Genomic DNA, 13,985 nt, shown 5'->3' on the forward strand with positions numbered 1-13,985 from the left:
GGCCTTCAGTGAATCCTTTTCTGCGAGAGGCTTGTATGGCACTCTGTACTTTGCTTTTGGTGACACTCACTATACTCTTCACCTACTTCAAATCTGTCTTTACCAGACCGTGGGCTCCACTGTAGACAGGATGTTATTTTTTTAATTTTTAAATTGTAGTTAACATACAATATTGTATTAGTTTTAGGTGTGCAACGGTGATTAGACACTTACATGCAGGACCTTATTTCTACTACTACCGCCCAGTGTGCCAGCAATGAATACATGTTGAATTGCATTATATGTATACATTATTTAAGACAACACTACCATCAGACATAGGAATGTTTCATTTTAATAGTAATGGATAATAAATATGACTGACTTGTTCAGGAAAGAAATACTAAAGCATGATTTGCTTACATTTTTAGAGTGATTGCTCCAGCTCTGTACTTTATTTTGTGACTCAGTCACTCTTGTAGACACTGTGTGCCATACAAAAATAACCTACACTTTGAGAATACTTCGTTCTCCTAAAACCCATTTCCTCATCTATAAATGGGATACAATTCCTCTGTATACGGGGATGAATAATACCTGTCTTGACTACCTCTTAGGTGAGAAATCTATGAGACATAGGATGAGTTTGTAGATGTATTATTTTTATATTTTAGGGCAGACTTCCTTTGATAGTTTAGTAAAATGTCCATTTTAAATGCTTATTCAGTATTTATTTAATACATTTATGTATACAACATTGTATAAATTCCACTCAGGAATAGAAATTCTTGTTTTAAATTTGAACATAAAATAATTTCTTCTCTGAAGAAGTTTACATAACTAGAGAACTTAACTAGAGTTATTAAACTTATACATATGAAGCATTTGACACATTTAAATAGCATTAGGCTTTCACTGCTGATAGCGCTCACAAACATGGTGAACGTTCCTAAAACCCGCCGAACTTTCTGTAAGAAGTGTGGCAAGCATCAACCCCACAAAGTAACACAGTACAAGAAAGGCAAGGATTCTCTGTATGCGCAGGGAAAGCGGCGTTATGACAGGAAGCAAAGTGGCTATGGTGGGCAGACTAAGCCTATTTTCCGAAAAAAGGCTAAAACTACAAAGAAGATTGTGCTGAGGCTTGAATGTGTTGAGCCCAACTGCAGATCTAAGAGAATGCTGGCTATTAAGAGATGCAAGCATTTTGAACTGGGAGGAGATAAGAAGAGAAAGGGTCAAGTGATCCAGTTCTAGAGCGTCATATTTTGTTTTATTATATGACAATAAAATCTTGATATGTTCACTTCAAAATAAATAAATAAATAAATAAATAAATAAATAAATAAATAGCATTAGGAGATGAGTAAGTATACAAATGAATGGTAGAGATAAATACAGTACGAGCTTAAAGGATGCAGAAGTGGATGTGGTCTGGAATAATTAAACATAAGTCAGGTGACACATGAGTTAGGCTTGAATGATAGGATCAAAATTAGTACCGAGGGCCCTAGCCGGTTTGGTTCAGTGAATAGAGCGTCGCCTGCGGACTGAAAGGTCCCAGGTTCAATTCCAGCCCAGGGTACATGCTGGGGTTGCGGGCTCAATCCCCAGTAGGGGGTGTGCAGGAGGCAGCCCATCAGTGATTCTCTCTCATCATTGATGTTTCTATCTCTCTCTTCCTTCCTCTCTGAAATCAATAAAGAAATATATGTATATATATATATATATTTTAAAAGAGGATTAATGCCGAAACCGGTTTGGCTCAGTGGATAGAGCGTCGGCCTGCGGACTGAAGGGTCCCGGGTTCGATTCCGGTCAAGGGCATGTACATTGGTTGCGGGCACATCCCCGGTGGGAGGTGTGCAGGAGGCAGCTGATCGATGTTTCTCTCTCATCGATGTTTCTAGCTCTCTATCCCTCTCCCTTCCTCTCTGTAAAATATCAATAAAATGTATTAAAAAAAAGAATGTTACTCATTCCATTTAAAAAAAAAAAAAAGAGGATTAATGTTATGTGTTTGTGAACTTTCTGCCTTTAAAAAAAAAAATTGGTACAGAGGGCCCTAGTCTGTTTTGCTCAGTGGATAGAGCATCAGTCTGGTAAAAACAGATTTGAAGGGTCCCAGGTTTGATTCTGGTCAAGGACACGGTCAAGGGCACATACCTTGGTTGCAGGCTCCTCCCTGGCCCGGGCCCTGGTAGGGGCTCCTGCAGGAGGCAACCAATCGATGTGTCTCTCTCATATTGATATTTCTCTCTGTCTTTCCCTTTCTCTTCCACTCTTTGTAAAAATCAATGGAAAAATATTCTTGGTTAAGGAGATAGATAGATAGATAGATAGATAGATAGATAGATAGATAGATAGATGATAGATAGATAAATTAAATCCAATGTTAAAAAAATTAGTACAGAGGAAAATGAAAGAAAAATATTTTAAATAAAAAGAATTAGTACAGAGAATGAGAAGCATTCAAAGTGAAGAGGCATTGTGTATTATTTCTTAGTTTGGGAATTAAGTCTGATGTCATTTCAGCATAGTAAAATAACCAGTTTTTTACTTTAGAAAATGCTGAATTCCCTAACCATTCAAGGATTAATTTCTTTAAATGTCATCAGGCTGTAAACCCTGTGGAAGTGGCACTGGTGACATGGAATTCTGTGAAAGAAATGGTATTTGAAGGGGGCCCTCGTCCATGGATCCTGGAGCCCTCCCAATTCTTTTTGGAGTTGACCACGGAGAAGACAGAGAAAATTGAAATAACGCAAGTCCGGCTGCCAGCTAAGAGAAAACAGAACCAGTATATCTACCGGGTCCTGTGCCTGGATTTAGGAGAACAAGTAGGAAAACGACCTTTTTCTAACATTTCTTTTAGCAATACTACTACAAATCTTTTGTACATCTAGCCATTCCTTTTCAGATTCTAATGGATTTAGTTATGGACTAGATAGGAAAATTGTAATTATTGATTAAAGGATCTTTTTCTTAAACTTTACTATCCTTTAAATATACCCAAAGGTTTTGATTTGCTCATCTGAGAGGTTCACTAACTAAGAGGTTCAAGATCTTTTTGTAGTAATGAGCTTATTTCAATTACTTTATCACTATAATTTATTTCCTTGTTGTCTAGACTAGAGAACATACGGTTTTTCACCTCCAAAGAATGCGAGGAAGGAAAATTTAGTGTCATCTAGGGCTAGCAATTTTGAAGAAACAGCTCTGTGCTGATAAGAGTAACAAGTACCTTGCATTAGTTGAATTAGTCTTGATAATTTTTAGAAGTAGTGATGGATCCATCCACAGCTGTGGCCTGCTTCTATCAAAACCAGTAGCAAAGGTTTACATTTTGACTCGTGTTGAGAATGCAGTGTAAAACACAGCCAAGCTAGCCTGCCTAAGAGGGCTGTCAGTGTAGGGTTTTAACATAAGAACTGTGCTGTAACCAACGAGCTTCTTTTAATATCTCTGGTGAACTCTATTGTGTATATGGCTAGCTGTTAGTAATTTCAGGCCTAATTACCCCTTTTTGAAGCTCTCTAGCTTCTTTTTGTTTCCACATTCTGTTATTCATACTGCTACCAGAGACGAGTTGAAACAGAAATCAGTATTTCTTTTTTTTAATATATTTTATTGATTTTTTTACAGAGAGGAAGGGAGAGGTAGAGAGAGTTAGAAACATTGATGAGAGAGAAACATTGATCAGCTGCCTCCTGCACATCCCCCACTGGGGATGTGCCCACAACCAAGGTACATGCCCTTGACCAGCATCGAAACTGGGACCCCTCAGTCCGCAGGCTGATGCTCTATCCACTGAGCCAAACCGGTCAGGGCGAAATCAGTTTTTCTACTCTACCAACTGGTAACAAAAGATTTGGTGGAGCCGAAACTGGCTTGGCTCAGTGGATAGAGCGTCGGCCTGCGGACTGAAGGGTCCCGGGTTCGATTCCGGTCAAGGGCATGTACCTTGGTTGCGGGCACATCCCCAGTGGGGGGTGTGCAGGAGGCAGCTGATCGATGTTTCTCTCTCATCGATGTTTCTAGCTCTCTATCCCTCTCCCTTCCTCTCTGTAAAATATCAATAAAATATATTTAAAAAAAAAGATTTGGTGGAGAAAAAAACTGAAGCAATTGGTCAGTTATATTTATTTATTTATTTATTTATTTATTTTAAAATATATTTTATTGATATTTTACAGAGAGGAAGGGAGAGGGATAGAGAGTTAGAAACAGCGATGAGAGAGAAACATCGATCAGCTGCCTCCTGCACTCCTCCCACTGGGGATGTGCCCGCAACCAAGGTACATGCCCTTGACCGGAATCGAACCCGGGACCCTTCAGTCCGCTGGCCGACGCTCTATCCACTGAGCCAAACCAGCTAGGGCCAGTTATATTTTTTTAATGGGCCTTTTGTTTTCAAATTTCCATAATACCCTTGTTTCTCTTAGCACTAGCACAGACAATTAAGAATTATAATGTCTTTTAAGGAATTTGCCTGATTATAATGTCCTAAGAGCTCTATACCAGAATTTGAATAATTTTAACACCTGTAGATGGACACAGCTGACATCAAGTGTCTACGCACAATTACTGCTGCTCTGGTGTTTCCTTAAAGGTTCTGACATTTCGAATTGGAAATCACCCCGCGGTCCTGAACCCTAGCCCAGCTGTAGAGGCTGTGCAGGTACACTTCGTATGTGCCCACCCTGCCAGCATGTCAGTAACCCCAGTGTACACGGTGCCCCCTGGCGCCCAGCCATGTCCTCTGCCACAGCACAACAAACAACTGGTGAGTAGAGTATTTCCAGCGGGCGTGGTACTTCGTCTCCCATGCTCTAGAGGTAAATGTCTGGAATAATCTTCTGTAGTATTAAAGTTAAGGCAATTGTTTTATTTGTTATTAATTCTCTGATAGTATCTGAGAAGTTATTGAACGAGGTTAGAATTGGCTACACTGGATGACGCTCAGTACCTAGTGCTTATAGTACCTAGCCAGCTTGTAATTATTGGCAATAGACAATAACTTCTCTAAATAACTTCCAAATAGTTTTGCTAATTTCCTTCCCTACCAAATCTTTTATTAGCATTATCAATAAGTAACACAATTTACCTCTATTCCAAATCCCATCATGAAGAATAATGATATGCAATAACAAGTTGGTAGGCAGGCAAGTTAGTAGAATGTTCTTATTCTTAGGAAATGCATGTGGAAATATTTAGGGGTAAAGTGCCATGATGCCTACATAATTTTGCAAAAAAGAAAAAGAAAAAAAAAAAGAAGGAGGAGAAGGGTATAGAGCAGGGGTGGGCAAACTTTTTGACTCGAGGGCCACAATGGGTTCTTAAACTGGACCGGAGGGTCGGAACAAATGCATGGATGGAGTGTTTGTGTGAACTAATATAAATTCAAAGTAAAGGAGCGGAGGGGAGAGCATGAGAACCCTCTGCTCTTTCGGCTCCGCGGGCCGGATAGAACAGCCGAACGGGCCAGATCCGGCCCGCGGGCCGTAGTTTGCCCACAGCTGGTATAGAGGGATAAATAGTGGTGGAAAAAAATAAATAGCTATTTTTTAAAAAGATACACATGGAGGGTGAGAAAGTAGAGGGAGAGAAAGAAAGCAAATGGTGACTCCACATGAAGTATGTGTAGGTATTCATTCTTTCAACATACCTGGAGGTTTGAAAATTGTCAAAGAATAAAATTGGGAGAAAACATGATCCCTAGCTTCAGGGTTATCTTACCAAGCCTCTTAAGAAGTTGTTGTGTTCTGTTCTTCTTATTTTAATGCAGATTCCTGTATCAAGCCTAAGGGACACAGTTCTGGAACTGTCAGTGTTTGATCAGCACAAAAGAAAGTTTGATAATTTCAGTTCACTAATGCTAGAATGGAAATCCTCAAATGAAACACTGGCTCATTTCGAAAATTATAATTCAGTAGAGATGGTAGCAAAGGATGATGGCAGTGGGCAGACCCGATTGCATGGTATTGTGAAAATTTATGAACGTTTTCATATACCTGCTAAATGGTTCTGCATTAAATATTTCCTTGTGGGTGGTGGTTTGTTTCAGATTTTGTCATATCTCAACTTTCTTTCCTTTTATTTTGTTATTCCTCACCCCAGGATATTTTCCCATTGATTTTAGAGAGAGTGGAAGGGAGGGCAGGGAGAAAGAGAGAAAGATCTATGTGAGAGGGACACATTGATTGGTTGCCTCCTGCACATGACCTGACTGGGGTCAGGGATCAAATCTGCAACCCAGGTATATGCCCTTGGCTGGGAATCGAACCTGTGACTCTTTGGGCCACGGGCCAATGCTCTAACCATTTAGCACACCAGCCAGGGCTCAACTTTCATCTTTAATCATTGCATTTTTTTAACAACGTAAAGTTAAATTTCCTTTTTTGACAAACTGTGGTCTAGGGTGCAATATTTCTCACAAGAACATAAAGTTAAATTAATTTTAAAATGTATTGATTGCCTATTATTTGCCTAAGATTATGGAAATATTATTCATTTGTCAGCCAATATGTACTGAATGGCTATTACATGTAAGACCATGTGCTAGGCACTTGGAGATATAGTGGTAAATGAAGCAGTCCCAGCCTCTGCCTTCATAGAATTACAGTCTAGTTGGTGAAGCCAGACTTTAAACATTATATTTGTGTTATGTGTTTGAAGGGCAAATATGGGGTGCTTTAAGAGCTTATAACAGGAGAAGCTAACCTAGTTTAGAACAGGCTACCTTGAGAAAGTAACATGCTGAGAGCTTAAGGAATGTTGAAAAGAGGAAATAGAAAGAATAAGCTGAATAAGGTGAGTGAGACTGACTTAAAGAGGCACTAGATGAGGTACAAGACAAGGTCCTAAGGGGGCAACAAGACCTCATGTGCAGTCTCTCATCGAGCCTCTGCTTGTATCTGATGGCCCATTCACCAAAGCAAGCCCCTGGGCCAAAAACAGAGTCAGGGTGGGTGAGGAGCATTCAAGGATATGGAAACCAGCAGGCAAGATTCACTGCAGGCAATTAATATAACAATCTACCTAAAATCAATCCCAGCCCTAGCTGGTTTGGCTCAGTAGAGAGAGCATCAGCCTGCGGACTGAAAGATCCCAGGTTCGATTCCACTCAAGGGCACGTACCTCGGTTTCAGGCTTCTCCCTGGACCAGGCCCTGGTTGGGGCTCCAGCAGGAAGCAACCAATCGATGTGCTTCTCTCTGTCTTTCCCTCTCTCTTCCACTCTCTCTAAAAATCCATGGAAAAATATCCTCCGGTAAGGATTAAAGAATAATAAAATAAAATAAATCCCCAAAAGGAAGAAGACAGTGGTACAAAAGGGTAACTTTCAGGTTTCTGGCATGAGCATTTGGATGGATGGTGTAAGCATTCAGTGGAATAAGAAACACCAGAGAAGGGGAAATGAGATTTAGCCTTTACTTACCCAGAGGAGCTTACATTCAGAACAAGTTTAAAAGCTTAGGTAAAGAATACAACATGATATTAATATGTAGATAGCCCTAGCCGGTTTGGCTCAGTGGATAGAGCATTGGCCTGCAGACTGAAGGGTCCCTGATTCAATTCCGGCCAAGGGCACATGCCTGGGGTTGCGGGCTCGCCCAATAGGGGGCGAGCAGGAGGCAGCAGATCAATGATTCTCTTTCATCATTGATGTTTCTATCTCTCTCTCCCTCTCCCTTTCTCTCTGAAATCAATAAAGAAATATATTTTTAAAAATATGTAGATATAAACAACAACAACAAAAAAAGAAACAAAAACAAAAACAAATATGTAGATAATACTATAACACTAATAGTATGATACAATTAGTGTAAAAAGTGGTAGAGAAGAAAGAGATGTCCCGTATACCCTATAACAATCAATTACCAAATGCCATCATTGTTACCTTCTAAATATTTTTTTGTTTCATCCCTTCCTCTCTAACTTCATCATTGATGTCCTTATCACCTCTATCCTGCATCACCACGGTGACCTCCCAAGTGATCTCGTTTGGTACTGCTACTCTCAGACCTATCCTCCACATTACTGTCCAGAATGATCTTTCTAAAATGCAAATCTAGCTCTAGCCGGTGTGGCTCTGTTGGTTGAGTGTTGTTCCGTGCACCAAAAGGTCACCAGTTTGATCTCTGGTCAGGGCATATGCCCAGGTTGTGGGTTCAACCCCCAGTCGGGGTACGTGCAGGAAGCAACTGATAGCTGTTTCTCCCTCACACCAATGCTGCTCTCTCTTCCTCCCTCTCCCTTCTTCTCTCTAAAAATCAATAAAAACATTTTTTTAAATGTGCTTTCTTTAAAAAAAAAAAAAAAGAAAAGAAAACAAATCTGGATCTCCCTCTTAAAATTCTTTTAAAAAAAAATATTTTTTATTGTTTTTTTACAGAGAGGAAGGGAGAGGGACAGAGAGTTAGAAACATCGATGAGAGAGAAACATCGATCAGCTGCCTCCTGCACACTCCCTACTGGGAATGTGCCCGCAACCAAGGTACATGCCCTTGACCGGAATCGAACCTGGGACCTTTCAGTCTGCAGGCTGACACTCTATCCACTGAGTCACCCCGGTTAGGGCTAAAATTCTTTTTTTTGGCTACTGTTTACTGAGCTCTTCTGAAATGCCAGGTATAGCACTAACTACTTTATATACATTTTCTCAAGTAATCCTCATAACAACCATGAGAGACTGGCATTATAACCCCGATTTTTTAAGTTTATTCATTCATCAAACATTTATTGCATTCTTCCTATATTCTAGGCACAGTATTAGGCCCTGGGATTATAACAGTAAGTAGGTGAAGCAATAAGCCAGGGGTCCTCAAACTTTTTAAACAGGGGGCCAGTTCACTGTCCCTCAGACCATTGGAGGGCCGGACTATAGTTTAAAAAAAAAACTATGAACAAATTCCTATGCGCACTGCGGGCCCGGGACGAGTCGGCTGCTAAGCAGGACAGGCAGCGGCACCCAGCGGGCCAGATAAACGTCCTTGGCGGGCCGCATGTGGCCCGTGGGCCGTAGTTTGAGGACGCCTGCAATAAGCTCTCTGACATCAAAACTTGTACTCTTTTTATTTTTAATCCTCACCCGAGGATATGTTTATTGATTTTAGAGAGAGGGGAAGGGAAAGAGAGAAAGAGAGAGAAAAGCATAAATCAGTTGCCTCCTCAGTGTACCCTGACCCGGTATTAAACCTGCAACCTAGGTAGGTGTCCTGACTGGGAATCGAAGTGTAAAAGATGACACTTCATCCTACTGAGCCATACCGGCCAGGAGCAGCCTATGCTCTTGACCACTGACTATGCTGTCACCGTATTGCCTTCAGGGACTCCCCGTGTACTAGTATTTCAGGATAAAATTCAAATGTTGCAGTTTAATATATTGACTCCTGCCTACTTTGGCTTCACTTATTACCATCCACATAGACTCTTCATCTTTTTCATATTCAACAACTTTGGATTCTTTTTTTTTTTAAATATATTTTATTGATTTTTTACAGAGGAAGGAAGAGTGATAGTCAGAAACATCGATGGGAGAGAAACATCGATCAGCTGCCTCCTGCACACCTCCTACTGGGGATGTGCCCGCAACCAAGTTACATGCCCTTGACCGGAATCGAACCTGGGACCCTTCAGTCCACAGGCTGACGCTCTATCCACTGAGCCAAACCGGTTTTGGCAACAACTTTGGATTCTTAACCATGACAAGCCTTCTCATACCGCTTTCCTTTGTATATGTCGTATGTTCTCTTTTCTCGCATCTTCACTGGGCTAGCATCTTCCTCTCGTAATCTAGGAGTTTTCTCTTCCTCTATATTCCCAATCTAAAGAAAATATTTCTTCTTTATGCTGTTCTGTGTTCTATATACGTGTGCTCTGTCCATACTTCTATAATAGCACTTACCACACTGTATGGCAGTGGTTGGCTTCCCTCTCAGTTGCCCTTCTAAGCCGTAAGTTTCTTGGAAGGCAAAGATTGTGTTGCTTTCTTCATCTCTGTATCTTAATTACCTGGCATTCTATGTAGCATTTAGCAGGCCTTCAGTAAATCTTTGCTGAATGAATGAATGTAACATCATCAGAAAGTGCTTCACAGATTTAGGAATGATGATCATGAATTGAGAATAAAATAATTGTCCTACATAAAGTGGCAGATTCGTGTTAGTTAATTTTTTTTTAAAAAAAAGGAAAGCAAAAATAAAGCAGGGTCAGATTATAGAAGGCTTTAAAACTAGTTTAAGGAGTTTGAATTGTTCTAATAAGAAATAGCTATGTTAAATTTTTGAGTAAGCGATTGACATGACATTATATATACAAAACAGTTTAAAAGAGTTTCAGGTCCCACTTTATTTCTCACTTCCATTTTTACTGTTTTTATTATTGATTTTAGAGAGGGGGAGGGAGAGAGAGAGAGAAACGTCTATGAGAAACATCAGCATCAATCGGCTGCCTCCGGCACGCCCCCTGCTGGGGATCAAGCCCGGTCATGTGCCCTGACAGGGAGTCAAACCTGCGACCTCCTGGTGCACGGGTCAATGCTCAACCACTGAGCCATACCAGCGGGGCTCAATTCCACTTTTAAATCAAACAAAATTTTTCTCCTACATTGTTGTCAGCCTATTTTTGTACTCACAGACCATCAGAGCTGGAAAGAATTTTCGATTTTGCCTGGCCTAATTCCTCATTTAATAAAGGAACTGAGAAATTAAGTGGTTGCCCAGGGTCACATAGGAATATAGTGGCAGATTCAACACAAAACCCAGTTTTCTGATTCTTGTGTGTTTCCCCATTCTGTGTTTTTTTTTTCTCCCAGCAACAAAACACTGTTTGAAATAAATTAGGGTAGAGTTTGGTTTTCTGGAGGTGCTTTTGTATTCTACATGTTATTGTCTCACGGAATATTTTTCTGCACATCTCTAGGTCATCAGATCCTTAAAGTACATCATATAAAAGGGACTGTACTCATCGGAGTCAATTTTGTAGGCTATTCAGAGAAAAGTTCAAAGGTAAGTGGAGATTGTTATATAAGAAATATAAATTAAATAACTGAAATTTCAGGTTCTTCTTTAAAAGTTGTATGTAGCCCTGACTGGTATGGCTCAGTGGATAGAGCGTCAGCCTGGGGACTGAAGGGTCCCAGGTTCGATTCCGGTCAAGGGCATGTACCTGGGTTGCGGGCACATCCCCAGTAGGGGGCGTGCAAGAGGCAGCTGATTGATGTCTCTCTCTCATCAATGTTTCTAACTCTCTATCCCTCTCTTTTCCTCTCTGTAAAAAATCAATAAAAATATATTTTAAAAAAATCAATAAAATATATTTTTACAAAAAAGTTGTGTGTAACTGATATAAATCTGGGAACTGTGTATGTACCTCTATGCTTCTGTTATCTTTGGCACTTGAAAGAGAGTACTGGGATCCTTTTTCACTGAGTTGAGGAATCAAGAGTTTATATTCACCTTTGTGGCTCTTATTACATTTCTAGGTACTTTCCAACTTGCCCAGATCTGCAGCCGTGGAGCTGCTCCTGGTGGATGATGTAACTGTGTTGCCTGAGAATGCCACCATCTACAACCATCCAGATGTGAAGGTAGAAGCTGTATTGGTCGAGTTACTTGGAATCACATTGGATGGGAGAGTACTAGGTTATTAAGGTTAACAGTATAACAATAAAAAAGCTCACTTACGTGTTTAAAATCATGGCTATACATACACATATATCGTAATTAACTACAATATCCTTAGGAGTTATACTTTAATATTCTTATTTTGTTTTTGGCCCATTAATCCCATATTCTTTCTTAGGTAGATAGAAGCTATTTTCTTTGTATTATTTTATAAACCAAAGGGAATGGAATATTGTTTGCCTGATTTTTCCATAGGAAATATTTAGCCTTGTGGAAGGGTCTGGTTATTTTTCAGTCAACAGCAGTGAGCAGAACATTGTCACCATCACTTACATGGAAGCAGAAAGCTCTGTGCAGGTGAGTGCTAGAGACATTCCCAGACTGATGGTCTCAGGCCAGAGCCGCTCTTAGGAGAATGATTGGAAAAATTCCATTGTGTGTTTCAAACCAGTTACAAAAATAACATGTTTCTTTTTCTTTTTTTAACCTATATAGACTCTTCAGCCAAAAAATGAGGGTTGTTTTATTTTTTTAACTAGCTCCAATACTGGACAATTGTTGGTTCTGGTTGAGCTGAGACATTATATTTATAAGATTTCCATTAAAAGAAGGATAATTTTTATAAATGGGTAGTTAGATATACTATTAACCATATAACCTGAGTATAGGTGCTTTTTAAAAAAATATATTTTATTGATTTTTTACAGAGAGGAAGGGAGAGGGAGAATTAGAAACATGGATGAAAGAGAAACAATCGATCAGCTGCCTCCTGCATACCTCCCACTGGGGATGTGCCCGCAACCAAGGTACATGCCCTTGACTGGAATCGAACCTGGGACCTTTCAGTCCGCAGGCCGATGCTCTATCCACTGAGTCAAACTGGTTAGGGAGAGTATAGGTGCTTTTACACAGGATATAACAACTCAAGATTTGAAGCTGACTTCATAGCCAGTATGCCAAGGGATTTGCTTTTAGTTGACTTATAAGAAAAATAATACTTTATATTGCCCTAGCTGGTTTGGCTCAGTGGCTAGAGAGTCAACCTGCGGACCAAAGGGACCTCTGGACCAAAGGGTCCCAGATTCACTTCTGGTCCAGGGCACATACCTTGGCTGCAGGCTCCTCCATGGACCAGGCCCTGGTAGGGTCTCGTGCAGGAGGCAACCAATCGATGTGTTTCTCTCATACCGATATTCTCTCTGTCTCCCTCTCTCTCCCACTCTCTAAAAAGCAATGGAAAAATATCCTCAGGTGAGGATTTTAAAAAAAGGGTAATACCTTACATTAACATATGCTTATATTTTCTTTCCTTCTAAGAGCTCAAAAGAATTTAACATACTTTAGTCATAATGTTTGTCATTAAAAGTGGAGATTGAGGCGCCATGTGCAGGCAGAAGATGTGAAAACATGCTGTAGTAAAGAAGGAAAGACAAAGGATCCGTCTGCCCAGTGCTTTCTCCCTCACTGACAACTGCAACATACATGGTCTTGACTTGCATCATAAAGTCCTTTTCCTGTTCATAATTAAGAGGCTGGACCTGTATGTTGGATTCTGCTTGAATTTAATCAACTTAAATTCTGCTTTTTATCAGTTAATAATTGTTAAGGGTCCATATTTTGCCATTAACTGAAAGATCACATTAAGTGTATATATTGTGCTATGTCTGAAACATGTAATATGACCTCTCAAAGTTCCCATCACAAAGAAAATTAAGGTATTATATTTTCTGCTTTCGATGAAAATAGTTACCATGATGCCGTGGTCATTGTGGCTCAGTGGGTTGGGCATTGTCCCATGCACCAAGAGGTTGCCGGTTCAATTTCCAATCAGGGCACATGCTCGATCCATGTTAGGGGGTGTGCAGGGGGCAGCCAATCGATGTTTCACTATCACATCAATGTTTCTCTCTCTCTCTCCCTCTCCCTTTCTCTCTCTCTCAAATTCAATTTAAAATCTTTCAAAAAAAGAAATAGTTGCCATAATTATGTTTGGATCATGTTTGCTTCTTTACCCACCTACCATCTTCTTTCTTCTAGTTGGTTCCAATACATCCTGGATTTCTCACCTTGGAGGTCTATGATCTATGCTTGGCTTTCTTGGGTCCAGCACTGGCCCACCTCAGGGTGTCAGACATACAAGAGCTGGAGCTTGATCTGATTGATAAGGTGAGAAATATGTGCTTTATCTCATAAATGAAACAGGCTTCATTTTCATTCCCAAACATCCCTTAATATAGTCTCTGCTCAACTACTGTGTGTGTATATACCAGGACTTTTGGTAATGCTATTGTAAAAGCTGCCCTTAAAGAACAACATTCCGCCCTGACCAGTTTGGTTCAGTGAATAGAGGGTTGGCCTGTGGACTGAAGGGTCCCGG

At 40.3% G+C, this 13,985-nt stretch overlaps 2 protein-coding genes across 2 annotated transcripts in view; both read left to right on the forward strand.

Moving 5' to 3' along the window:
• The window catches only part of NUP210L (nucleoporin 210 like), a 54,971-nt gene that overhangs the window by 16,963 nt on the left and 24,023 nt on the right, over window positions 1-13,985 (forward strand). The window contains exons 13-19 of the mRNA XM_080649393.1: window positions 2,598-2,819; window positions 4,592-4,765; window positions 5,768-5,960; window positions 10,905-10,990; window positions 11,467-11,571; window positions 11,864-11,965; window positions 13,646-13,774. Coding sequence (XP_080505519.1) covers window positions 2,598-2,819; window positions 4,592-4,765; window positions 5,768-5,960; window positions 10,905-10,990; window positions 11,467-11,571; window positions 11,864-11,965; window positions 13,646-13,774 — 1,011 coding nt within the window. The remainder of the gene's footprint in view (window positions 1-2,597; window positions 2,820-4,591; window positions 4,766-5,767; window positions 5,961-10,904; window positions 10,991-11,466; window positions 11,572-11,863; window positions 11,966-13,645; window positions 13,775-13,985) is intronic.
• LOC308237409 (large ribosomal subunit protein eL42) lies at window positions 895-1,285 on the forward strand. The gene has a single exon (XM_080648078.1). The coding sequence runs from the start codon at window positions 916-918 to the stop codon at window positions 1,234-1,236; it is 321 nt and encodes a 106-aa protein (XP_080504204.1). The 5' UTR covers window positions 895-915; the 3' UTR covers window positions 1,237-1,285.

Source organism: Plecotus auritus, assembly GCF_963455305.1.
Source record: "Plecotus auritus genome assembly, chromosome: 12".
Classification (NCBI taxonomy): domain Eukaryota; kingdom Metazoa; phylum Chordata; class Mammalia; order Chiroptera; family Vespertilionidae; genus Plecotus; species Plecotus auritus.

Bases quoted from the DNA above. Each gene is read 5' to 3' on its own strand.
- LOC308237409 (XM_080648078.1), top strand. From the start codon at position 916: ATGGTGAACGTTCCTAAAACCCGCCGAACTTTCTGTAAGAAGTGTGGC.